Here is a 27,961-nt window from a genome sequence, read left to right on the forward strand (position 1 = left end):
CAGGCTTAGTGAGTGCTCAGTGGCCGATGCTGGAAGATGAACTGACAGGGAGGTACTGGGTCCCCAACCAACCTTCCAGACCAGGAAAGACTGAAATGAATTCTCAGTCACTGCATGTCAGCAAGTCCAGCCACGGATTCAGGTCATTCCATGTCCACACCTGTGAAACTAGTACCATCCATGTGGAGACTGAGCATCAGCTCCTGGTCACAGTTCATAGAGGAACAGAGTCTCAGAAGGCAAACGGGGAGCCATGCTTCCCGGTAATCCACCCCACATATAAAGAGCCCCCAGGCTGGCCTTAAATAGATCTCCAGCATGTTCTCTATTGCGCTGTCAAGATGAGCGCGGAGAATTTCGGGGGAGTTCACTCTGCTCTATGGCACTTCATCTTCCACTCGGGAGATGTTAAGTTTGTTGTCTTGCAGCCAAGAGCAGTTCAGTGCTCAAGCACAGCTTATCTGACTTGCACATTAATTATCTTTTATTACACCAGCAGGCCTTCCGTGCCCCTTTTCCCCTTCCTTAGAACCATGTGGCCAAGCAGACAGAGTTCTCAAGGGCATGCTGAAGGGAAAGCACCTTCAGTGAACTCTTGTGTTAAAAGTTCTGTCTGGAGTGAGCCAGTCTGGACCCCAAGCTTCCCCCCAGCCATGTCGGAGGCCTCACAGCTCCCACAGCAGGACTGTGTTGAGGTGGCCTGAAACATCTTACAAAAACTGAAAGTGAAATGAGGAAGGCCGATTGAGCAATCCTTGGAAGGCCCGAGCCAGAGAACCTACTTTAGGATAGCGAGAGATATAGAAGAAAGTCAGGAGAGCGCTCTCCTAGGGGAGCCTCCAAAGACACGGAGGACGGAAATGACCCACCCCTGTGGTCACTTACTCCAAAGGCCCAGACCTTCAAAGTGCAGAGACCCAGCCACCGCGCCTTTCTTTTTGCCCTGAGAAAGGAGAAGAAATGAAAGTGGGGCGTGTTCCCATCACTCCGCAGAAGGAGTGTGCCTGGGTCGCGATCTGCAGGGATGGGAGGCTGCTGGCTGTTACCCTCCTGCTGGCCCTGCTGTCCAGCGGCCTCACGGTGGTGTCCTTATACCGGTTTGCCGCTCTGCAAGCCGACCTGATGAGCCTGCGCATGGAGCTGCAGGGCTACCGGGGTGCACAAGCACCAGCCGCCCCGGGGGCTCCAGGGGCCACCGAAGCAGCCAAAGTGAGTTCACCCCTCCTCTGCCCACCAGGGAGCCCCAGGCGTGCTGCTGCCCGGCTGCACGTCCAATAACGGGGTGGGTGTCTCTCTTCTCAGCTCCTGGCACCGGCAGCTCCGCGAGCCCACAACTCCAGCATCGGCCCCAGGAACAGACGCTCTTTCCAGGCTCCGGAGGAAACAGGTATGGCCCGGGGGCACAGCGATTAGGAGCTGGGGTTGTGCGCACCTGCAGCCGCCGCCACGGTGGAGCAAGCACTTTGTGTGGTTTTAGAGCAAATGCAGATGCTGGCAGCAAATGTAGGCTGCATGGCGTGCCCCGTCCTCCAATGAAAAGGGTATGTGCACAGCGGGACGTCTGTGCCGCGTGTGGGAGATGACGGAAGACACGGGTGCAGGGATAGTGTGCTCAGCAGCGGAACTGGCTCTTCCTGTCACTTCAGAGTGACGTGTACACCTGCATCTCAGTCAAGAAGCCGGTCCCGAGGGTGCGCAGGACACACAGAGACAGCAAAGACTCTTCAATGCACACCTTTCTATACGCAGTATAATTTCCACGTAATCGCTCTAGTGACTGGTGATTCTCCGTCCACTCCCTACTATTTTGCAGAGTTGGGAGTTTACTAAAATGGTCCATTCTCATTGCTTCGTGAGGGAACAGCAGCAATACATGTTTGTTAGCAACACAGTTTAACACATCCTTGCTGTTGTCTACTTTTAATTCATGTGAAAGCATTTGTCCTGATAGCTGGAGTTAAAAATAACTTAAAGTCATATAAACAAAAAAAGAATTACTAAATTGCTAAGTAACATGCCAAAGAGTATGAAAATATTACATTCATTGCAGTGCCAAAAATCTTCCACAAATTTGAAATTTACTGTATGTAATGTGAGCTACCTCCTTCATTTTTTGCTGAAATAATTACAGCTTATGTACTCTAGTGTATCTAATAATAGCTCAAATGCCTTGGTGCATGTAATAAGGGTACATAAAACACAAGGCATAGGATAACAGCTCATAATTATAGAGCATGTAATATCCCATATATCATGGTGTATGTAATAATAGCACATAACCACAGTGCATATAGTAGCAATTCATGTACTATGGTACAAACAGTAACTGGATGTATACCTTGCTATATTTTGTTTATTTTACAATAAGTATCTCACCAATTTCTTTGTAATTCCCTAGTCTTATTTACTATTCATTTTTAAAATAATTTTAATTATTACTGTGATACAAGATGCATAATTTTTGTGTATCTCTTGTTTCTGTTGAATTATGCATTCGAGAGAATCATACATTCATTATTCAAGTTCCTTATTGTGAAATCTTTGGAGCGACAGCTTTCTACATGCTCGCCAGCATTTCATCTTTAAGCCTTCATTTTGATACTTTTATACCTTCAAATAGCTTCTCAAATTTATTTTGAATGTGGACTCTGTTTACTAAGTATAGATATTTTCCACTTGTTTATACTTTTTATTTTATCTTCTTTATTTTCAGTTTCATCTTTGCTAATTGTTATTGATTGATTATCCTAATTTTTTTACAGTTTTGACATTGATGTAAATACTTTCACTGAATCTTGTTTTTCCTTCAAACCTGTACAGAAATGTTGCATGTGTATTAACACGATTTTTGTTTCCTCTGGTTTACCAAGTCCAAGTACCCTTGCCCCTGGCTGCCTGAGGAGTGAGTGGTTTTTGTCATGACTCCGTGTCCCTTGCTGCGAACTCATTAAACCTTTTGCCTTTTGTTGTGGTAAATCCTCTCACGCTGTCCCTATTTCCTCCTTTCTTTATTTCCCCTCCAGACCGTTGTCTCAGACAAAAGTTTGCAACCGTTCTCCATAACTCTTGTGCTGGTGAACCTGCCACGTGGAGCTCTTTATACCTGACTGAATTTATGTGAGATCGCTTTGCACCAGCTTATTGTCTTGCCTGCGTGTTTTGGATGGATTAAGTAGTTTCACATTTTAATGGACATCAATGCATAGTTGGTCAGGATGCCACAGTCTTAGTCCTCTCTGCTACCCATCCTGGCTTCTGAAGATGGGTTTTGAAAATAAACCACAACTTCACCGGTTCTAAAGAGGACATAGACTCAATGAGGGAATAGCAGAGAATTATGTTGTATGTTTTAATCCCAGCACTTAGGAGGAAGAGGCAGGTAGATCTTTGTGAGTTCAAGACCAGCCTGATCTATAGAGTTCCAGGCTAACAAGGAAAAAAAAAAAAGAAGGGGAGGCGGGAGAGAGAGAGAGAGATTAGGGTTCTGTAATGCTATATTTTTAAAAATCCTGTCATTTGCATATTTTATAGATTTGTAATTTTATGCATCCAAATATTTCAGATTGATGCAATTAGAGGGCAATTAATAATGTATACAATTTAGAGAACAATATATTGTTAATATATGATATATATTCCATATTTTATTCACATATATTTTTCTTACATTCATAAACCCAAGATGGAAGGTTGCAGACATTGATTCTCAGGGAAGAGAAATGTTTGTGTTCCCTGCCAATTAAAATATTGACTGTTGTTTTATGTATTATCCTTTTGAATAGGGAAATTTTATTTTGTTATCAGTTACCAGAATGATTACCTACACACACATGAAAGTTATCTGAAACACAAGGATTTTCAGTTGGTGTTTGATAGAGTCTCTCCCTCCCTCTCTCTCTCTCTTTTTTTTAATTGAGGAAATTCTATGTATTTTTGCAAATTTTTGTTACACATTCTTGTTCTGATTGTTTTCTCTGGGACTTAATATCCTTGGGGTGTTCCTTTCGTTTTCCAAGTGTCCATCAAGGCTCTTCTGTGTGACCTGCTGTGTCTGTTCCTGAGCTAGGTTGTGATATCTGATATCACAACAAAGGAGAAGGGAGGAGAGGGGAGCCCTGACCTTCAGGCTGCTCATCAGTCCTCCGAGTCCTCCAGGGACAAATATTACATTTTCTTAATCTTAAAACTTAGTATTTTGGCAAGAATTTTGTTTTTTCAGTTATTTTGAATCTCAAATTACATTTTATTAATCTTAATGTATTTTATAAGGTCACTTTTTATTACAGTATAATAAACAGAAATGTGGGGAAATCCAGGAATAAAAAATTGCCAAATAGTTTGCTCTCGTCAACAATTCACTTTTTATCCCTTAAATGTGTTTGGATATAATCTTAATTAAAAAAAACTTAAACAATATGATTTGAAAATATTACATAATCCAGTTTCCTTATACATGGCATCACATTGGCCTGGGCTTTGAGCCCTCACCAGCTATGATTTTATTCATTCCACAATTCAAATAAAAGCATCTTTAGAGCCTACAGAAGATGAATTCTTTCAAATAACTTGCTGCCAAACAAAACACTTGGTCAACAGGGCCTGTTGCATGGAGCCAAGGAAGGAGGATCACAAATTCCAGGCTTGCTGGGGCTGCAGAGTGAGTTCAGTCCCAGCCTGCAGCAGTTTAGTGAACCTGGCCTCAAATCAAGGAAATACAGAGGACAGAGGAGGTAGCTCAGTGGTACAGCTTCCTCCTGGCATGCACAGCACCCCAGGTTCAATCCCTGGTGTAGAGGTATCTGTTTTAGATTCTAGAAAGACAAAATTCTTTAAAAAGTAATTGTGTTGATCGTTTTGTGGATGCCCTTTAACAAACCTGCTTTAACGGTAGAAGGAAGGCAGTGGAAAGATGAACAGTGCAGAGACATGAGCCAGCATGCAAGAACCACAGGGTCCAAAGACCACAAGAGTGCAAGGACCACTGTGGTTCAAGATTCACAGCCGCATCTCCAAACAGATATTGGATAACTTGGGCCAATCTACTTCATTTTTATATAGACTTCTCAGTTTGGAACTGGTTTTGAATTGTGTAGGTTCACAAAGATCCTTCAGAGACTTGGGGAATACCTCTACCCAGCTTCCCGTAATTATGTGGCAGCAGGCCACAGGAAGAAACCCAGGCTAATACTCATCCAGGGACTCAACAGCCGATGCGACTTGGGAGTTCAGGGTCCATCCAGAATGCTGTACTGCATTTAATAACCTTAAAATTTAGAAATTTGAGGGATAACACACACAAACTTAACACCTAATATTTCCTTATCCAAGAAAAGCCTCACCTAACATGAGGATTTTCTTGGATAAAGGTTTTAGCTATTAAAAATAAAAATGCCAATACTCTTTTTGAGTGGCCTTTCTTGATCTCCATAATCCAATTCAAGGAAAGGAAAGTTGGGATGTCTGCCAAGTTGGGAATGTCCAGGGTCGGCTGAGCCTTCCTGGCACAGCTGTGACCTACAGGCCGCACCATGGGTGAGGAGGATGCAGTGTAGCACTTCGCCTCTTAGGTGGACTTGAGCCTCCTACCAGGCAAGGGCAGGCTCCTTCCTAGAACAGCTGGCTGCTGCGAGGTGATCTTTGACCCAGTCTTCTCTTCAATGTTTTTTTTTTTTTTCCCTCCTCTCCTCTGCTTCAATGGTAAGGCTCCTTCATCCCCCGCTATGTGGGTATGTGTTGCAAGAGCTGGAATCTGTTCAATTTCCAAAAATGTCTTTAAAATTGAAAATACTGAGCTGATAACCAAAACTCTGAACCCTGTTCGGGTTGAGCTTGAAGTTTTGGGAAATAAGAGGTAGGAAGCCAAGGCGGTCAGCTCGGCCAAGTGCAGCATTGAGTCTGTTCTCCAGAGTCATGCATCGTGGGGAAGTATACAGAGAAAATGAATGGATCGTACATGTAATTTGTTATTATAATGCTGGAAAATGGTCAGTATGGTGAAAGAGTCGGTAAGACAGCTTTCTGAGTTATCGGAACTCTGCAGGATGCTGAGGCAGGCTCCCTACCTCTTCTTGAACAATCAATATCTCTTCACGGTTTTAGCTTTTGTACTTTTCAGACGCGAATAATTGCTTTCAAAATGATCTCATAATTTCAAACGATGTGTTGTTTGTATTAATAACTCTAGATGACTGACGTGTGGGCTGGTTGTGACAGTCAAATTGACACGACCTGGCATCACCTGAGGAGAGAGACCTTTGAGGAGTTATCTAGGTTGGGTCGGCCCCTGGGAATCTCTATGGGAGAGTGTCCTGGCTGTCAGGAACACCCAGTCCACTCTGAGCGGCGCCATCCCCTGGGCAGGAGGCCCTGAACTGTGGGAGAATGGAGCAAGTTCACACCATGAGCAAGCGGTCCAGGCCATGTGTGTCCCCTCTCTGCTCTTGACTGTGGGTGTGTGCAGTTGCTTGGGTTCCCACCTGGATTTCCTCCAAATGATGGCATGTGACATGGGACGGTAAGCCGAATCAGCTCTCTGCTCCCCGGCATCGCTCTTTGTCAGGGTATTGGTCACAGCGACAACAGTGGCCCCCACGGGCAGCTGGTGACATTTGTCTCTATGTTTAGTTGTTGTTTTTCTAGGTCAGCTCCTGCTTCCAAGAGCTCCTTTGGGCAGGTCCAAGTTCATCCCAGTGGTGGTGTCTTCCGAAGGACACAGCTGTTTCTAATGAGCTCAATTCCTGTCCAAACAGGTGGATAACCAATTGTGTGTATGCCACTGTTTAGTCACTCTAGAATAAAGAGAGGAACCCACATGGCAGAGTGTGTTCCCCATGAAACTCTGCAAGGAACTTTTCCCTTATTAGGCAAAAACATGGTTTTCTTTTGAAATTAAGAATTAATATATATTAACTAACGTGACAGGTTTCACTACAATGGCTTCATACAGTATATAATATACTTCAACCCAATACACACCTTCCCCTGTCCCCCTTACCATCCTTTCTGTGCTGTGTAATAGTTTCCTCTGAGATTGGAACATTCCATCCTGCAGAAGCTACTTAAACAGGAAGGTAAACATTGCAAATAACTTCAGGAAGTCCCTGGGACAGACCAAATTCAGTAAACAGCTCCCTGCTAGAGTAAGCAACCAAAACTCAGAGTCCCTCTCAGTCAGAAGGAAGCTGAGCCTCAAAGAAGACGCTCAGGCAAGGGCAGCTGCCTGGAAGAGGTTTGGACCAACTGAGTCACTTGGAAAAGACACTCTAACATGCTGAGCTGCCTGCAGACTGTGCAGCGTGCTCCAGGTTCCCAGCTTTGTGAGCTGGCACCCATGCTGGGGTAGGCTTTGGGGATGCAGCTGTCTGTGAGTCATTTCTGCTCCTCTATGTGACCCCAATAAAAACCCTGGTTCACCAAGTTGGACTTCGATGGAATTCATACTTTGGTTTGTCACGAGTTCTCTGTCTGGGGTGAGTAGGCATGTGTGCTGCGTGTCCCCAGGAAAAGTCTTGTCACACAGCACTATGTGGGGTCTTTCCTCTTTCCAAATAATCCCTCCTTTTGTGTTACATGTGTTTGTGTGACTCTGTGTTAAAATGTCATAGATGTGTGTTGTATATATCATGCCACATCAAAAGTGTGAGCAAACACTCATCCGTAACTTCCTGATTCTGTCATATTTCACTTAATGATCTACGGCCCATCCATTTTCCCTAAAATGACATAATCTGTCTTATGCCTGAATAAAACTTCATTGTATACACATACCACATTTTTTAATGTTCATTTTTGGATGGACACGTAGGCTGAATTCCACAGCTAGCTGTTATGAACAGCTGTACAATAAGCAGGAATGTATAGACTTCTGTGTAGCATGCTGCACTAGATTTCTTTGTATTATTATTTGTAATATTCCCAGGAGAGCTAACACATTTTAGATGGTCAAGGGAAGCCCAGAGTCAGTTGGAGGAACTGAACAAAGTTAGCCCAGAGTTTAAAATAATAAATTAGCAATCAAATGACTTCCTTATGTTTACTACAAAGCACCTGTAAATTTCAATATAATTTGATTTTGATAACACCACAGAATATATGTTAAGTAAGGATAGAACTATGGTATGTTGGTTATATGTTCTGCTTTTTTCAATTACAGAAGCTGTTTGAGCTCCACAATTGACAGTGTGCTGTGATTCTGTCTCATACCATGTGATGTCTGTCTCCTTGGCAATAACAAAAATAACAGGACTAGTTAGTTATTTGAGGAATCAGTAATTATTTTCAAATATAGACTTTTACTTCACAAACAGGAATAGACAGCTTCTGTAATTGTCCCGACCATGGACAAGAATAGTTCTGTTGGGTTTGAGGATTGTATAGATTTGTAAAAATGCACTCAATATTCCAGGTTATAGGGATGAGAAAGAAATAAGACACAGAAAAATTTTCTGAGCTGTTCATGTTTATAGGCATGGAAACACACACACCCTCCATCTTGTAAACACTGAGTTATGTGGGTGCTCATCGGTGTTTTTTTCAAGTCTGGCTTTCCCCTGTGCTTCATGTGATTGCCAAAGCCGTTGTCAGGACACACTGTGGAAAATTTGTTATAGGAGTAAAGCTCTACAAGTGACCTTTTTTATGTGTCATAACCATCCACAATTACATTACTTGCTTTGTGTTTATTAGACTTAGCTTTGCTGTAGTGATATGCAGCCAACCAGATTCAGCTGGAAGGGGTTTGATTCTAATGTAGAAAGCAATGGCACATTGTAGCGGCTTCCTTCTTGTTTCAGATTCTCTCGACTAAGAAGTATAAGGATGTTATATGGCAAGGTTTTAAACATGGAGACAAGCTTTCCACACGAATAACATTTAAGAGTCTTGAGTTGGAGAGTGCTGGCGTTCCTTCCACAATACTAAGTGATGGCATTGTGTTCATCCCTTGGGAATTTCATTTTGTAAACTATTTTCTTCACTAATGAGATCTTTTTCTTTTTAGACATATTATGAGTAAAGATCCTTGAGATCTATAATGTGACCTTTGTCAGATCAGTCATCATGGTTTTATATATTATTATGGCATGATTTCTAGATGTATACAGTGAGAGATATCTTGTGGGCTCACAAAGGCTTTAGTGAGTAATAGTTTCAGCTTAGCTGAGAAGGAACCTATGCTAAACATCTTACGTAATTTCAGTTGTGTGAAAGGGAAAGGTATTTTTTACATCCATGAAATAGTAAACACTATCAATGAATTTCACAGTTGTTATCAATATCTGTTTCTTTCACTAGACTGTGTATCTTTAAAATGCTAGATATCTACACTATTGGGAAACACTACAGTTGTCTGAGTTTGGTTCACTGTGCAGCAAGTCTTTTGTTGAACAACTATAGATATTATAAAATAAGAGCTGTATAGAAGGACTCTTATAAAAGAATTGGAAAAAAATTTAATGATAGATTTCAAATTTCTTAAAAGAGAAAAATATATTCAAAGTCCAAAGACTTTCTCTAGACCAAGCGCCTCTGACGAAGCACCACACTTGGGTGAAAGTAGCTGAGAGGTTCTCACGGAACCTATTTTCTTCTCCAAGGACAATTGTTGAAATAATTTTTTCTTCAATTGATATTTTCTTCCAAAAGGGTTAGATTTTTCATGTAACGTGATACTTTTTTTTCAATATGACTGGATTCTATGAAGATCAACAGTGTTCACACTCCTGACAGTGGTACTACTCTGTAGTTGCTCTGTACAGGGTGTAAATGCTAAGATTTCATCAGCATTCCTTCATTTAATTGTCATGTGTGAACGAGCACGCACGCGCGCGCGCGCGCACACACACACACACACACACACACACACCACAACAGCAATGGAAAGACTAGAAATTTGGCCATTTGCCTTTGCCTTTGTGTAACACCCTCCCTTTCCCGGCATGAGGTAAGAGTGAAAGCTGTGCACACTCACTTGGCACATGTGCCACCAGGTAACCAGCTGTGGCCCCTTGTGTACAGCGCCTCCCCGAGAACACCTTCTGGGAAAGCTAGGAACAAGCTCCACAGTTTTGTATAACTTGCCGGGGTTCTCTGTAGTTTGGTCTCAAGGGCGGTAGACACTGTTCTTCCTGTCTTCCCTTCTTCCCACCTACTCAACCGGCCATCGAGCTTCTCCATCTTTCCAGTGAAGAGCTGCGCCACTGCAGTGAACCTGGTTAATCCCATTTTCCCCCTGGTTCAGGCCTGATGGCTTCATCTCAAGGATAGGAAGAAGACTAAAACAAACAATTCTCTGCAGCAATTCAAGGGTGTGGATGCTTGTTTCCAAGCCTTGGTGCCTTCCAGCAGGTTTGCTGTCTCTGCTATAATCAGAGTCGTCCAAGAACATAAAAAAGACATTAGTGACGGGTGGTGCTGGCCTTTCATCTGTACTCGGGAGACAGAAACAGAAGGATCTCTGTAAGTTCAAAGCCAGCCTGGACTACAGAGTGAGTTACAGGACAGACGAGGCTACCCAGAGAAACCCTGTCTTGAAAACCCTGTCTTGAAAAAAAAAAAAAGTTACAAAGCTTCATGGTTATAAAGAAAATGTAGTTTTTAATGTTATATTTCCACCTTTAATTGCCAAGGGAGGGCTTCTTTTCTTTCTTTTCTTTCTTTTTTTTTCTTTCGAGACAGGGTTTCTCTGTGTAGTTTTGGTGCCTTTCCTGGAACTCACTCTGTAGCCCAGGCTGTCCTTGAACTCACAGAGATCTGCCTTCCTCTGCCTCCCAAGTGCTGGGCTTAAAGGCGTGTGCCACCACCGCCCAGCAAGGATTTCTTAATGTACTTTTTTATATAATTGCACTTAGTTCATTGTTGTTTCAAGTTTCAAATGTAAGAACATTTTCAATTCAACACTGAGAGGTAGCAAGCATCCCATACCATGACCAGTTCTTAATGTGACCAGAGTCTTCATCAAGAAGATGGGAATCAAGTATTGCTTCACTCGGACTAAAGACCTCATATATAGTGAAACTCGAAGCTATCTCTTAAAAATCAGACATGTACAGTGGAGTTTTATTCAGCCATAAAGTGCAAAATTATGTCATATGCAGGAAATTGACAGAAATCGAGATCATCATGCTGAGAAAAATAAGCCAGACCCCCTCAAAGATGAATGTCATATTTTCTCTTATATGTGGAACCTGGAATTTAAACACACACATACAGACAAGCATATGCACGTAAGTAGAAGGGAGACTAATAGAGAAGAGGAGATTGGCTCATAAGGGGACAGGAGAGGGTAATGAGGAGTGAATGTTGTCAGAGTGTATATATATATATATATATATATATATATATATATATATGAAAAATACTTTATGGAAGTCATCATTTTGTACAATGAATGTATATGAATAAAAAGCTTTATTATTAGGTTTTTTTAAGAAGGGGGGTCTCATTATGCAGCCTTGACTAAACTACAATGCATAGAGATCACCCTATTTTTTATTTTTTAAATTCATGCTTTGATTTAGGAATTGCACTTGCACAGGCATTTACTGCTTCCTTCTCGGTTGTTTTGTTTTGTTTTGTTTTGTTTTGTTTACACGTCAGCAGAAAGGCCCTGCACTTGTCTGGCTCCATTTCCATTATCTCACAGCTGTCCTTTGTTCCTTGCACACGTGTGGTTGGACCTGGTGATTCCAGGAGGTCTCACCGACGTGTGCGCAGCCTCACAGAACTCTTACATCGTATTTTTAAGGTGGTTTTTAATTTTTCTCTTCCATCCAAAATATTCTGTCAAAAAACCTTGACTTTGGCTGTAGAGGGAAATAGACAGAATTTAAACTCTGGCCCCATCCCTGGCATCCCGGAGGCCCTGAACAAGCAGTCTACACTCTCTGAGGCCAGCCTTCCGGTACCTGAGTTTTAGAGTTCTTGTCGGTATCGAAGGATGGAAAGCACAGCCAGCCTTAGGTTTTCGTTTACTGCTTCAACCTCTCGGGAGATTCCGACGAGTGTTTTCATTTCCAGTCACGGCGAAAGTCATATTTTTGGTAGCTAGTCTTTATTTAATGTTAGATTTTTTAATGAAAGTTATCTTAGAAGTCCTTATAAACCTAACTTTACAAGTGTACGGAAGATGTAAAAAACAAAGAACGGGCGCCAGGTCCTCATCATGTATGTGATGACATCCAGTTTCATGTTTCAGGGACTTGTGAGTGTGCGAACAAGTGGGTCTCTGACTCTTCTTGTGCCTTCGCTTGGTCTCTTTTCCTTCTATTGGTTTGTCCTGTACAACTTCAATTAGATAGTTTCTGTTTTATCCTATTATATTTTATTTTGTTATATTTTTTTAAAAATGAATGAAAAAAAACCTAGCCACCAAGGCAAAGGGTAACAACTGAGCTGTCATTTGTACCTGTTGGGAGAGGGAAGACCAGTTTTCTACAATGGAGTGACCTGCGGTTCATCAACCACTCCAGGGCAGGCCTCAAGTTCAGGAGCAGTCGGCCAACATGTAATGGACTCCACAGTTTCTTGTGTGTTATTTTATTTGGTTAAAGGTTTTGTTTGTTTATTTGTTTTTGTTGTTGTTTTCTGTTTGGGTGTTGTTGTTGTTTTTTGTTTTTGAGAGATTCTGTTGTTGTATTGGGTTTGTGTATGTTTTGCCTTTTTGAGAAAAATTAAAATTCGGTGGGTAGGAAGGGACAGAAGATCTGGAAGGAGTTGGAGGAGGAGAAGAATATGATAAAAAATAATTAAATTTAGAAATTGTTTTAAATAATAAAAATATAATAATAAGAAAACACCAAAATGAATACATCTGCCTTAGAAATATTTCAAAAGAACTCAGACTGAATGTTACAGACGGCTGCTCACTGCGTTCCCCAAACACAGAAGGCTCTCCTTGGGTGTCAGGAACTCGGGGTATTTAGATTCCAGCAAGTGGGCAGATCTCACAAAGACACTTGAAGGCGCCACTCTGCACACAGGGAGACACTGTCGGTGCTTCTGGGGAGGCAGGCTTGTGTCCTCTGTCTCCTGCATTGCCTTGTTTCTGCCAATAACTAAAACGCTGTGTTTTTGCTTTTCAGTCACTCAAGACTGTCTGCAGCTGATTGCGGACAGTGACACACCGACGATCCGAAAAGGTAATGCGCAGCACCACTCTGTGTCTGCTTAGGACTCGGTCCAGTGTGGCTTGTGCTTGTAAGTTTCCAGTCTAACGTAGGGTTTCAACTACAGCTCCCATCGGCCACCCTCCAGACTTCCTATCAAAGGAGCCTTTTCAAAATGACTACGGAAGGAGCACACAGACTAGTGTAATAACACAGTAAACACACGGCCTCAGAGACACTAATATTACATTTTAGATAATCGGAGCAAATTGAGTTTTGCTTTTATTGTTCGGGGAAGTGTTGGCTTCTGCGAGGACAGGCGACCATCTTCATGAGTCAGCCTGTGATCCTTGGCTGGAGATCTGAGATGGGAACAAGGCGGCCATGTCCCCAAAGCTGTAATTTTTATCTCTTTTTAATGTCCAGCGAGTACTTGATGATGGATTATTTACTCTTAAGAGTGGAATGCTTTCAATTTGATTTTTGCTTCCTTGAAATTTTGATAGTTTTAATTTCAGGAAGAAAAAAAAATGTATTTTCTTTAATAGTGGCCAAACACAAGAATCCACTTTTCACCCCATTTCCCAAATGGCACCACCCACAGTTTTGAGCCAGAGGAAGGTCTGTGACGCAGGGCTCTGTTGATAAACGCCTTGGAGGCAGCTTGCTGCTCCTTCCAGTATTTGAGGGACACACAAGGCTCTTTATCACATCACTGAACCTGATGCCCTGCTCCAGCAAAAGCTTTTCTCTCCCTAATTTAGTCCGGTTTCTCATGGTCATGCGAGCAGGCCACGCTTGCATGCAGCAGCGCCCTAAAAAGTCAAATATTTGGGGAACATGGATATGTTGCAGCTTTTGAGAAGGCAAGATAATCAGTGGGCAAAAGCGTTCAAGAAAGGAATGCTGCGTCTGGCCTGCATGTTTTATCTGCTGTTAACTTGTCATTAGGGCGTGAAGAGATCAATCTGCAGTGACTTTCACACGTGTGTGTCACCGTGCTTTGCTACCCCCCCACTGCCTTCCCCACCCTCCCAGTCCTGCTTGATCAGCCCCCCCTCCCCCAGTCTTCTTGCCTTGTTTGCCTCTACTGGTTCTCCTCTCCCTTCCCAAAGACCTCCTCCTCCTTTGTAGTCCCATACATTCGACATGCATGCACACACACATGCAAGTGAACATGTGCACACACCACACACACACAAACACACACACACATATGCACACATGACTGCACATACATGCCACACATGCACACCAGAATCATGCCATATTTGTCTTTATGGTCTGTCTTTTACTTAATACAATGACCTCCAGTCCCACCCATTTTCCTGTGAATGTAATACTTTCATCCCTCCTACAGGTGAAGAAAATCTCACTCTCTGCACCACACCGTTCACTCATCTGTTGAGTTATTCATTTTACATACACTGACTAAGAACATACAATGACTGAGTCCCTGAGAATATTGGAATGTCTGTACTGAAGGAAATAAACGTGTGTTTTATTTTGATGATGTTTTACTACTAATGGGGAGAAAAGAAAAAAGAGGAAACCCCCACAAATTAATAGGTAAAGAATGTAAGAGGACAACTTGGAAGTAGGAGGAGAGAGCCAGCTAGGGCTTGGGGATTTCTGAGTCCTTGGCCCACAGGTGGAGTTTGAGACCACACTTGATGACCAGGAAAGGAGAAAGAAATCAGGGCAGATGAGTGCAGGTTGGCCTCTGCGGTGAGTCTTGGGGTTATTGTGCGTTTATACTTCTCTACTCAATCTTAATAGTGTTAAATGCCAAACAAATACAAGACTATCCGAGAAGCTGTGATTGTTTATAGCTTTCTGTTTCATGTTTGTAGAATTTAGAAATCATCCACCCATTCCCTAAGACTAGAACTCAAGCCAGAAGAGCTTCAGAACTAAAGACAACATTTAAAACAATGCTTGGGAAAGATTTGCTGTACACATTTGTCAAAGGGAAAAAAAATCCACATGAAACATTGCCCATTTATGCCATGGACACGGTTATGCAGGCCTGGGCTACTGCCAGAACTTCCTGGCCTTTTGCCTGCATGGGCTGATCTTGGCTGGCCATCTGAGAACAGGAACAAACACATGAGAACAGTATCTAACTGTAGCATGCACTGGCATTTTAGTGAGGAGTCAGGCAGACCCACGTGAAGAAAGTTTGCATGCCACGAACCACTGCCCCTTACAAGGGGCAAGCAAGTCTTTCCCAAACAGATAACATATTTTTACCTCATTGCTTAGTGTATCATCTGGGGTCTTCTTAGGTGAAGTCTCGTTCATGCTGGAGAGCCCAAAGAGAGGGATGATTTGCATTCGATATGCTCACCGTCAGTGATGACTATGTTCTGCTGATCTAAAACACCTCAAAAGGAATTCACATTTATTCTTAGTCCAAGTATGAGTGATGGTGGACCAGGAGCACAGATCCAAGCTGCCCTGAAAAAACGTTCCAATAGCTACAGAGCAGAAGAAAGTCACAGGTCAAAGCATTTTTCAAATGCATCAGTGCAAGTATCAGATGGTGGCAAAGAGGGGAGAATTGTCTGTTGATAACTGACTTTTGGGTTGGTGCAAAGAGTCATATGTTAACACATTCTACAGGTTTTTCCTGAGAGCCGCAAGGCTGTGTTTTAAACACAGAAGTGGGGGATGAGTGGATAGAAGGGGACTAACCAAAACGTTGTTAATTTATTGTTGTTGCTTTCCTGAGAAGGACCTCATCATAGTGCTGATTTACATTTCCCCTTTGAGTTATGATCTTAAGCATCACTCCAAATTCTTACCGAATATTTTAGTATCCTTTTTTGGGAAAATGTCTATTCAAAACCTTGACCACTGTACACTTTTTAATTGAGTTATTTTTCTTTTTTCTGTTGAGATATGAAACTATATTGTAGATGACAAACCCTGACAAAGGTGCTTGATTTGCAAATATTTTCCCTTACTTTGAGGATTGTCTGGTTTTTATCCTTTTGTTTTATGGAGACAGTGCCTACTCATGAAGTCTGAGATGGCTCCTGAGTGCTAGGATTATAGCCATTGTGTTACCACGTTGGTCAGAAGTATTCAATTTGATGAAATCCAGTTCCTTTATTGATTTTTCTTCTGTTGTTTCTTATGCTTTGGGTGTTAATGTTGATGAATATGTCAACAAACTCAGCAGCACAGTTGACATCTTTGCTTTCTCCTAATGATCGCATATTTTTATATTCAAGTCATGTGTATCTGCACTGAAGTCACTGGGTTATTTTTATCAGTTTTGTGTATGTTGTGGACAGTGGCACAGCACCACCCATAATACGTAGATACTCAGTTATTCTAACACCCTTTGTTGGAGAGGATCGCACAGGCTTGGACACTTGTAAAAGATCCAGTTGGGACTAGAATCAAGACTTTATTTTGCACTCAATATTCTGTTGGTTAACAGGCCTACATTTATGACAGAACACGGCAGTATTTTGCCTACTGTAGCTTCTTGTAAATTTTAAAGTTTCGAGAGTTAACTCTTCGATATTGTGTGTCATTTTAAAGACTGTTTCGGAGACTCAACAATCCTTGTCAATAATAAATGAACGTCAGGTTGTCTTTTCCACTAAGAGAGAGAGAGAGAAAAAAAAAACCCTTGTGTTTGTAGAGAAGCTGTACTGAATCTCTAGGTAGCATCAAGTAATATTGCCATGGTAATGACACCCAAGTTAGACTCCGTGGACATGAGGCATCTTCTTAGTTATGTCTCTAGCTATGTCTCCTGTGTTTAGCAATATTTTATAACTTTTATCATATATACAGTAGTATATTGAGTGAATTTATTTTTAGGCATTTTATTTATTTGAATTCGGTATTAGTTTAAGTAGATATAGTAAATTACCATAGACTGGATTGTTTAAACAGTGAGTTGTTTTCTCCCAATATTGAGGGCTAGAAAAGACCAAAGCTAGTTGCCAGGAGATCTGTTAAACATATATCTGTGTTTCACGGTGTTTGTCTTCTTTCTTTCCTTCTTTCCTTCTTTCTTTCTTTCTTTCTTTCTTTCTTTCTTTCTTTCTTTCTTTCTTTCTTTCTTTCTTTCTTTCTTTCTTTCTTTCTTTCTTCCTTCCTTCCTTCCTTCCTTCCTTCCTTCCTTCCTTCCTTCCTTCCTTTCTTTCTTCCTTTCTTATTTCTTCTCTCATACATTATATCCCAATTGAAGTTTCCCCTCCCTCCACTCCTCCCAGTCCCCCAACACCATCACCTCCCTTCTCCCCAGATCCACTCCTCCTTCATTTCCCTTTTTTTTTGTTTAAGATTTATTTATTTATTATGTATATAGTGTTCTGTCTGCATGTATTCCTGCCGGCCAGAAGAGGGCACCAGATCTCATTACAGATGCTTGTGAGCCACCATGTGGTTTCTGGGAATTGAACTCGGGACCTTTGGAAGGACAAGCAGTGCTCTTAACTTCTGAGCCATCTCTCCAGCCCCCTCCATTTCCCTTTTATTGTGACCTTGCACAATGGATAATAGAGCCAAGAGTAACTCACACCAGTACCATTCATGAGGACTGAGCCTCTGTGACCTTAAAAACTCCTGAAGTCTCTGCCTCCCTCCCAACAGCTTCACGGGGACATAGGACATATGGACATATGAACATAGGACATAGGATATATGGGTCTGGGGAAGACATTAACTCAGTGCATAACAGATGATGTTAAAGATGGAATTGTATTCTTCAATTCCACCTTTTCCCTTCTTGGTTGAAATGAAAGTGACTTTGGGGATCTGACTCTGTGTGATGCAACTTAGTTAAATTAATTTATTAGCTCTGCTGGGTTTGATAGCTGTTCTATAGATCACTGTTTTGTGTGACTATAACTGGTTCTACTTTACTCCTTCCAATTGGATGCCTTTTCTTCTATTCCTTTGTCTCCTAGCTGCTTGAGCTAGAATTCCAGTGCAGTGTTGGGCAGCAGTAATAAGAGTCCTGCCCATGATCTTAGCATCATGCCAAGGAGTGTTGCACTTACCCTCGTGATTAATGTTTGATATGGAGTTCATTGTGGTTTCTGGCTTTGGTACCAGGGTGATTCTGGTTTCACATCATGAGTTAGTAACTATTCTTTTTTTTTAGAAGAATTTGAGGAAGTTATTGGAAGTATCTCTTTGTTTATATGTCACCATCCTGGTTCCCTTCAGTTGCATAAACATGTTTAATAGTTCCGTGTCTGGCCTTTTCCAGGGATGGTTTCGGTTAAGGTCTATTCTGTCCTGTGGTTGGTTCATGATTTCCTTATATATTTGTATGTCTTTTGACCTATTCTTGAAAATTAGGCAGTTTGGAAATCATAATGTGTTGATTCTGGAAACAAGATGCCCCACCCACCCCAGAGTTTTCTGTGGTTTATTGTGATATTGTCAGAATAGTCGTTTAGTTGTTCAGTTGCTTTTCACCCATCTATCTTTTCATCCAACCATCTACCCATCGACTCATCTACCCATCTATCCATCCATCAACCTATCCAACCATCTATCCATCCACCCACCCACCTACCCATCCATGCATCCATCTACCCATTCACCCACCCACCCATCCACCCACCCATCCAACCATCCACCCATCTACCCACCCACTCATCCACCCATCCATCAATCTACCCATCTACCTATTACCCATCCATCATCCTATCTAACCATCTACCCACCCACCAACACACCCATCTACCCATCCACCTCCCCCACCTATCCACTCATCCACCCACCACCCACCCATCCACCCTTCCACCCATCCAACCATCTACCATCCATCAATCCACCCAGCCACCCAGCCACCAATCTGCCCACCCATTCATCCACCCATCTACCCATCTACCCACCCATTCATCCATCTACCCACCCATTCATCCATCCATCCATCCATCCATCCATCCATCCATCCATCCATCCATGTATCCATCTATCTATACATCTATACACACACACCATATTGATGAAGTCTGTTGTGCTCTCTTTGCGGTCAGCCTGGCAAATGCTTCCCTTTCTGTAGTCCTAGTCTTCATAGTTATTTGTCATAAACACTGGAAGCCTGAAGTAAAATGAGGCCATTCCCCCTGATCTTCACAAACTGGCTTTGAGCTTAAGCATCCCTCTCACCCTAACCAATTGGCCTTTACCATCATCTCCTGCTGGCACAGAGCCCAAAGATCAGCAAGAGGCGAGGGATGATTAGCTTCAATCGTCACCTTGGCACACCTAGAACCCCTTGGGAAGAGAGTCTCAGTGAGGTGTTGTCTACATGATGTGGAAAGACACAGCTCTATGTGGGCAGCGTCATTCCCTTGACAAGGGGTTTTGAACTAATAAGAATGAAGCAATTTAAACATCCAATCAGGGAAGCAAAAACCATGCATGCAATACTGTTCTCTTTTCTTGAGTGTGGATATAATGGACTAGTTGTCAAGTTGTTGCCATTCTGACTTTCCTACAGTGGTGGGCTATAACCTGGAATTTATTTTATTTTATTTTTGTTTTTTTCTAGACAGGGTTTTTCTGTGTTGTTTTTGTGCCCAGGCTGGCCTCAAACTCACAGAGATCCGCCTGTCTCTGCCTCCCGAGTGCTGGGATTAAAGGCGTGTGCCACCACCGCCTGGTTTAACCTGGAATTTTAAATAATCCATGAAAGTAACCAACTTCAACATAGTCAGCTTTTGTTTGTTTGTGTATTTGTTTGAGGCAGGGTCTCTCTATGTAGCCCCGACTATCCTGGAACTTGCTATGGTAGACCAGACTGGCCTTGAACTCTCAATGTGAGAACTAAGAGGTGTACACCACCATGCCCATCTAGTAACAACCTTTACATTATTTCTTCCTCAGGTTCTTCAGTACTCGGTGTTTTAAAACACTTTGGGTACTTTTATTAAAGAAAATAAAAACTGATTCATTACAGACTTTTCACTAGGATTATGTCGCATACAAAGAGAAAAGAAGGCTTGCCTTTACTATTTGCAACGGATGTGACCTCTGTTTCTTTGAGTCTGTTATCTTGATTATCATGGAGGGATTTTCATTTAAGAGAATCCTTGAAATTGTCTCTTGAGAAGAAAAGTGTGGTGATCAGTCCTGCGCCACCTCAGGGGCACACCACTCTTGGAAGCACACGCAATGGAGGTGACTCCAGGGAGTGAGTGCATACAAGAGAGACAGGCTGAAGAGAAAGAGGACCATGATGCTTCTGTACCTGTCTGCTCCTCTCCGGCACCGCCACCTCCCTCCCCAGCTGCCCCAGCATCTTCTTCTCCCAGCCACCCCAGCATCTTCCCCCAGCCCCATCTGTCTATGGCAATGCTTACTTGAGGAGCTGACTTAATGATTTTCACTCACTATGACCTCAATTCACAGTGGCATCTGCCTTGTTTTATTGCTGATGTCTTTTAACGCCTTTAATTAGTGCAGCCATTGTAGAGAAAAATGTGGAGTATGAGTTAGCAAACCCACTTCTAGGTTTATAGATAAAACTAAATCAATCTGCTAAGGAGATGCCGGTTCTCCCGAGTTCGTTGCAGTACCTGTCACAGCAGCCAAGAAATCAACTGGCTGTCCATCAACAGAGGAATGGGTGATGGGGATGTGGGGCATGAAGCGATGGGTACCATGTGGCTGTAGAAAAGAAGGGGGTACCCTGTCCTTTGCCACAGTGGGGATGAACCTGTGAGACAGACGCAGTGATATAGAGGTGAATACAGTGTCACTTTGGGACTCGTTTGATTGGCCTTTGACAGGTCCCCCTTCATTTTTTGCTGACAGAGGTGATGGTTAAGGCTGAATCACTGTTTCCCATTGTACCTGAATGTCCCGGCATGTTTAGACTCACATCACAGCATTGCTTACTATTCTGTCCTCACTGTGCCGTGGCCCCGATCTTCTGCCAGTGGCTCCCCTTCATTTAATTTATAGCTCTTCTCATCGTCTTGCTTTGAGGTTCAGCCTAATGCTGGTGTGTGCACAATGCAGCTGTGCACACTCCTACATGAGTACCCTTTTCCTAGGAAATGTGTGCTCATACTCTCTTCCTGGGTGTGAGATCTAGGAAGCACCCTGCTCCACCCTGGCCCAGTGGCTTGGTCCCCTTGCCTTCTGCTCTGTCTGCCCTTCCTGTCTACCCTCGGTACAGCTCTGAGCACACCGTCTCTGTGTCACACAGAGGAGGAGGAGGAGATTCCATGGCACTGAACAGAACCCCCTTCAGCGTTCATGTCCTCCTCTTGGTCCACTGGTTCTGAGCACTTCCCACCGCAGGGTCCGTCTCAGTCGCTGTCTGTACTTCCTGGTTGTGTTCTGCTGCCAGCTTGGGGTAGACTTAGTTCCTCTAGACACATTGCTAAGTTCTTCACCCGATCGCTCAGGAGGTGGAAGAAGACACTCTCCGTGTGAAGTGCCAGGAAAGTTCATTCTTTCTTTCGGCCCTCCCCGCCCAAACCAACCTTTATAAGGAAATAGCCAATATACAAAACAAGGAAAGAAAACCCGGGCATTCCTGTGGAGCGAGGTCTGTTAGGTGTCTCCATCTGAGGTCGCCCATGCTAAAATGTGTAACGGCAGCTAGCCCAGTGGAGAACAGTCCCTTTTCTTCTTCTTCTTCTTCTTCTTCTTCTTCTTCTTCTTCTTCTTCTTCTTCTTCTTCTTCTTCTTCTTCTTCGTCTTCTTCTTCTTCTTCCATTTTGTAGAATGTATGGTGTGCTATTTCAAATTTAGTAAAAAGGGAAAACTGCTTTTTCTCGGTTGACTCCCTTACGGGTACTTCTCTCTACTGCAGGATCTTACACGTTTGTTCCATGGCTTCTCAGCTTTAAAAGAGGAAGCGCCCTGGAGGAAAAAGAGAACAAAATAGTGGTGAAGCAAACGGGTTACTTCTTCATCTACAGCCAGGTAGTGTCAGCGCCCCACCCTTACCCCCCTACCACCCTCCACCCTCCTGGCCCAGTGCTTCCATGGTCTCGCACATCTGACGACACCCTGGCTTGTTTCTCAGGTTCTGTACACAGATACCATCTTTGCCATGGGACATCTCATCCAGCGGAAGAAAGTGCACGTCTTTGGAGACGAGCTGAGCCTGGTGACCCTGTTCCGATGTATTCAGAATATGCCGAGAACGCTGCCCAACAACTCCTGCTACTCGGCTGGTATGTAGCTCGCCTCAGACTCGCTTAGCAGAATAATGTAGACTGTGTGCTAGGGAATTGGATCCCCCAAAAGTGGTGCTTTGTGATCTTCATGGAAAGACCTTCCGCTGTGGACTGTGCTGTTTATTTTGCCATAGTTGGTGTCCATTGAGAAAACCAGTATCATTACTAACGGTCAAACCATTTTTTATAAAAATTGGGGCTGAAGAGACAGCTCAGCAGAGAACACTTGCTGCTTTTCCAGAGGCTTGATTCCCAGCACCCACATGGCAGCTCACAACTGCCTGGAACTCCAGTCCTAGGGGACCTGACACCCTCTTCTGGTCTTCTTGGGCATTGTACATGCATAGTGCACATATGTCCACACAGGAAAAAATACCAGTACAACATGAAAATAATTAAATGAGATAAATGAGTTTTAAAAAATTAAGAATGAGTGTCACAGAGCTTGACATTGGAACAATTCTTATTTTTCTTCTCTTCTGTGACGAAGTCATGCATGGACATAGTGACTGTTAGTCCTTACTGCTGTTACACTTCTGTGGTTTCCCTTCTTCTTCTGAACAAGCTCCCTCCTGCTTTCCTGTCTTTTCCTGTGTTAGCCCCACTGAGCTTAATTGTGGTGGCTTCGAGAGCATGGGAGGGAGGTTATTTGCTGGAGCCTGGGCAACTTTTTAGTAGTTAAACCCCTGAAGAAAATGGCACTCCTTCCCCAGAAGCCATTAACTGTCAGTAGTCTCTCAGAGGGAGGTGTGGCTTCACGAGCCCCTCCCTATTCTCCGGGAAGCAAAGCTGAGGGTCCAGGTCTTGTTCCGGTCTTGTGCAGGTAACCACAGCTGCAGAGAGTTCATGAGGGGAGGGTTCTAAGGCAGCTTTCCTTCCATCCTTTTTAAATCAGCGACAGGAACGATGCCTCCTCACTGTCAGATATAAAAACCTGAGGACCCTCTGGGCTTTCCTTTTCCGTTCAGTCCTCTGGCTGCTTCACCATGGGCCACCCAGGCTTCCGTACTCCTGTAACCTCATCTCAGGGAGAATCCGAGCCACGGAGGTGACACAACCGCCCCTAAGTGCCTCAGTCTCAAGCTACGGCACGGGCACGCCCGGCCCCACAGTGTGGGCGTGTGGCGGAGCAACGACCCCAGTCAGTCCCTCCTGCAAGGAAGGGGCATATTGCAGAGTTTGTTCTCACAGTTAAACAGGTGGCCTTGTGCCCATGGCTCGTTGTGAACTCAAAACTGCAGCAGCAGCAGCAGCTTTGCCTTGAGCTCAGGGACACAGAGGCACGGGCGAAGGCAGACTATAGTCCCAGCCTGTCCACACCGGAATTGCCAACATTTTCCTCTCGTTGTTTCAAATTAATCAGCTCTTGCCCCTTACATACTTGTATCCCTCTCTGCTGCTCTTGACAAATCTATTCAGAACCCAAAGAATGTCTTCAGTCTCAGACGGTTACAGCCAACAGCAATGTGAAACCCAGGATTGTGAAATACCTCTGAAGTATTTCAAAGGCCTTTACAAACACACGCCCAATAAATCAGCTGGATGCAGAAGAGAACACAACCCCATCACACAGGCCATGCCACCCTAGCCCCTAATGACTTCAGTGGCCAGGAGGAAGTCTGTCATGTTGGAAGTCCCTCATTTTCATAAAGGAGTCTGCCTCTGTACCCAGTGCTGACCAGCATTTTGATATTGCAAAATATTTATCAATGGAAAAACCTCCACTCTGTTGCTGACATTTGCTATAGAATGCCTCAGCCAATAACTTCCCAAAGACTCCAAATCACTTGGCTTCCTCACAGTTCCTTCTTGTGGGTGGATTCTGACAGACTCCCCGGGTCCCTTACTTTACAAAGGCTAACTCCTTTGATGGTGAAGATATGTCTCAGTATCAGTAGGTCAGCGCTAGACATGGAAACCAGCTCCAAGAAGTCTCAGGCTTACTACTTAAATTTTGAGTTTGTGTTTTGGTCCTACGCTAACCTGCCCAACCTCAAGTGGTGAGCTTGAGAGACCCAGCATGGTCATACTGAGGAACGTTTGTATGTACTAAGATGAACCATAGCTTTGTTGGTGAGTTGAATAGGCTTCTCGTAGGGAAAACAGTCACAGCTGATTTCTACAGCCTGGAGGAACTAAAGTAGCCAACGACTCAGTGTTGGGATTTGAAATAGGAACCATTCCCAGGGTTTGCAGTGCCTGCCGCAGCCCTGGCCACAGTATTACACCAGGCTCAGTATCCAGGGCAGCCACAAATCTTTACATCACACATGTCCTGATCTCTTTTCACACCTTTTTCTTTAATTCATAAGGTAACTAATCCGTTAATGCTTTGCCAGTTTCAAAACACATAGGCAGCCGGGCGGTGGTGGCGCACGCCTTTAATCCCAGCACTCGGGAGGCAGAGCCAGGCGGATCTCTGTGAGTTCGAGGCCAGCCTGGGCTACCAAGTGAGCTCCAGGAAAGGCGCAAAGCTACACAGAGAAACTCTGTCTCGAAAAACCAAAAAAAAAAAAAAAAAAAAAAAAAACACACACAGGCATCATGCACAGCATGTCCATGGAGCACTGTCTGTCTGTGTCAGTTACCTGACGGACAGAATGTGGTTCCCGGGCAGTGTTTTACACTTCCAGGTCACAGAATACATTGTTATAAATTAGGCACCAACCGATATGTCTAACATTTTAAGGAGTTTACTACTTTGTTTCTTTTGATGATAAAGAGAACCATGGGCTGTGAGGAGAAATCCCAAGTACAGAAGGCTATGAGGAGAAACTGGAAAGAGGCCGAAGCCGAAGCCTGGACTCAGAGGAAAACTGTGAAACAGTATAGATTGATATTAAATAAGGCTTTTATTTTTAGATATTTATTTACTTTTGGCTTTTTGAGACAGAGTCTCACTCTGTAGCCTGGGCTGGATTTTTTAATTCAGTGTGCGGCAGGTTTAAATTTATAATCAGGAGTTGCTGAAACACCTCAGTGAGTAAAGGCACTCGCCATGTGAGCACGGACACCCGAGTTTGACCCCAGAACCTGTGTAAAGGTGGGGAGGGAAAACCAACTCCCCACGCTGTGACATGTGACATGTGTCCATATGTATCATGCATTCTCACTTGATAATAACTAGTACAAATTAATAAAAAGGGGCTACCATAATGCTGGGCTTCTCTCAAGCTACAAAAGGGTATTATATGTGTTTGTGTGTGTGTGTGTAACTTTATATTTTTAATATTAGATATTAAATATAATATATAACATATATTAAATATAATATGTTATATTTATAATATTAGCAAACGTTTCCTTTAGTAGCAAAATTAAGCAGCACCCACCCGTGATGATATGATAGTCTCTCAAAGAACAAGGTTGGCTCCACCTGACACTGACATTTGCCGCCGGAATCCCCGTCTACGCACCGTGGACACACATCTGGAATCTGTTGTTTCTCCTCTTGAGCTCCTCATTTTATTTAATTTAAAAGCCAACAGAGTCATGACCAATTGAGAGGTCCGCTGTTGTGAGTGAGTGTGAACACTTGTGTTGACATTGTGTGATAGCTTCCTTTAACGTGCCCTAACTGAAAACTCTTGGCACCCCTGCCTCAGGTATCGCCAGATTGGAAGAAGGAGACGAGATTCAGCTGGCCATCCCTCGAGAGAACGCGCAGATTTCCCGGGACGGAGACGGCACCTTCTTCGGGGCCCTGAAACTGCTGTGACCTACTCGCCGGATCGTGTGGCCCCTTTGCTCCTCTCCTCCGTACCTCCGAGGGGAACGTGAGCAACTGGGAATACCAAAAGAGGGGGAAGCCACCACCAGACCTTTGCTTGTGAGCTGTTTATTTTGGTTCACCGAATCTGGGCCAACCCAGGAAATTTGACAGACAACCACAATCAAAGTCTGTCGTGTGAATGACGAGAAATGGAGCCCGCATTCTTAAAGTCAGGACCCGGGAGGCAGGCTGTGCTCCGCAGTCAAAGCCAATGCGCACCATGCCCTCGGGTCTCCTCTGGATACACACGGTTCAGAAGGCCGGGAGATTTCCTCAGTGGTGGGCTTTCGCAATTCGCGGTGAGAAGAGGGTCCGTATCTGTGGGTCATTGAAACATTCGTGCAAAGTCTCAGGATTTATCTTCTCTTTTCACATTCAATAGACTCTTCTCTTTTCCAGTTAACACTAGGGAAAGTTTTGTTTGTTTTTGTTTTAATCTAGGAGTCTTGAACTAGTTATAGACGAAAATACTTAATAGAAGTTCAGTTTTTGTCAGTTTAAAATAAACTTAATTTAAAATGTGTAAGCATCCAATAATTAGAAAAGACCCGACTATTGGAGTTTTCTTGGTTCAGGTCAAATGTGCAATTGTTTCTGACATCAAAGTCTTTTTCATGGGAGGAAAGGATTCCCTCATTTCGGATCACATGTGTATTTTGTAATAACTTCCAGTTGCTTTATACGATGTTACTGCAGACACATCTGACGTGTGTACAGAAACCACTAATTCGAAACTGTAGTCGCACTCACACAAACCCCACTTTGAGCATCTGTAGCAGGGGAATACATTTCGTTCCTGTCCAGTTCCGCCGCCTGCTGCCGCGGCTGCCGGTCAGGCAGTTCAGCCCCGCAGGAAGCGCCCGCCTTATTTGCTCTACAGTAGTTGAGGTTTAAGCAGAGGTCATAGCATATGGTGTCAACGCAAGGCACATACATGCTCCCCTTGATGACCACGAGGACACTGCTGCCCATGCATATTCCACGGCGTCTGTTTCCTGTGCATCATGTCTTCTGTGTTACTAGCTGACCCCACTAGATGCTTTCCTCCATTCAAGAGGAAATGGAGGAAGAGACATTTCCCCGTTTACCTTACGATAGTGTAAAGATGGCACCGTCACAACACAGGAAAGCAGTCATTTAAATCTGTGTCACGAATCTCATGTTGTTCAGCTCTCTGTTTTCTGTGTCTTTTGCTTTGGGGTTCAAGTGAGATGGACTTGGAAGTTTATTTTGTTTCATAAGACAATAATTAAGAGGCAGCAGTGGTAGGTAGGGAAGAGCATTGACCCAGAGGAATGGCTAGGGAATTCCAGAGCGCCACTGCTAAGGTCGGCTGCCAGAGAAAACCACTGTGCCTTCTGCCCCGGCGCCCGAGTGAGCCTGTCTGCCAACACCCACCTTTGATGCTTCTCTGTTCAACTGTAACTTTGAGAAAATCAGGTGAGAGCATTCTGGGCCCTGTAAAATAACATGTCAGGGCAGTAATTGTAAAGCGTGGATCGTTTACACATCTCCAAGGGATCTTCTCATGTCAACATATCACCATTATTTCTGAGAGAATACAGTTCAGCAAAAATACTGGATTTGAATAGGGGTGTTTTAGGGAAACTCCCAAGCCTGGTGTATGTGTCATAAGACACCCATTTTGAGTTTTCTCTGTAACCTGCACACTGATTTCCATAGTCTCTAGACTAGTTTACATCCTATCAGTGGTGAGTTCCCCTGACCACCAAGACTTGTTTTCATTCATCTTTTTTGACTGGGGTGAAATGGGACCTCACTGTGATTTTTATTTGCATTTCCCTAGTGGCCAGTAATGTTGAACGCTGTTTCATATGTTTTTGTTTTTGTTTTTTTTTTTTTTTTTTTTTGGTTTTTAGAGACAGGGTTTCTCTGTGTAGCTTTGC

The 27,961-nt window shown here is 43.4% G+C and overlaps 1 protein-coding gene across 1 annotated transcript; it reads left to right on the forward strand.

Annotated features, from left to right (window-relative positions):
• Window positions 1-864: 864 nt before the first annotated feature.
• Tnfsf13b (TNF superfamily member 13b) lies at window positions 865-27,933 on the forward strand (the record flags this gene model as incomplete). Its single annotated transcript, XM_028872319.2, has 6 exons — window positions 865-1,209; window positions 1,303-1,387; window positions 13,080-13,136; window positions 21,913-22,025; window positions 22,129-22,279; window positions 25,888-27,933. Coding segments are annotated over 6 exons (864 nt in total), but the record flags the coding sequence as incomplete, so codon positions are not given.
• Window positions 27,934-27,961: the final 28 nt, after the last annotated feature.

This window comes from Peromyscus leucopus, chromosome 16_21 (assembly GCF_004664715.2).
Source record: "Peromyscus leucopus breed LL Stock chromosome 16_21, UCI_PerLeu_2.1, whole genome shotgun sequence".
In the NCBI taxonomy this organism is placed as follows: domain Eukaryota; kingdom Metazoa; phylum Chordata; class Mammalia; order Rodentia; family Cricetidae; genus Peromyscus; species Peromyscus leucopus.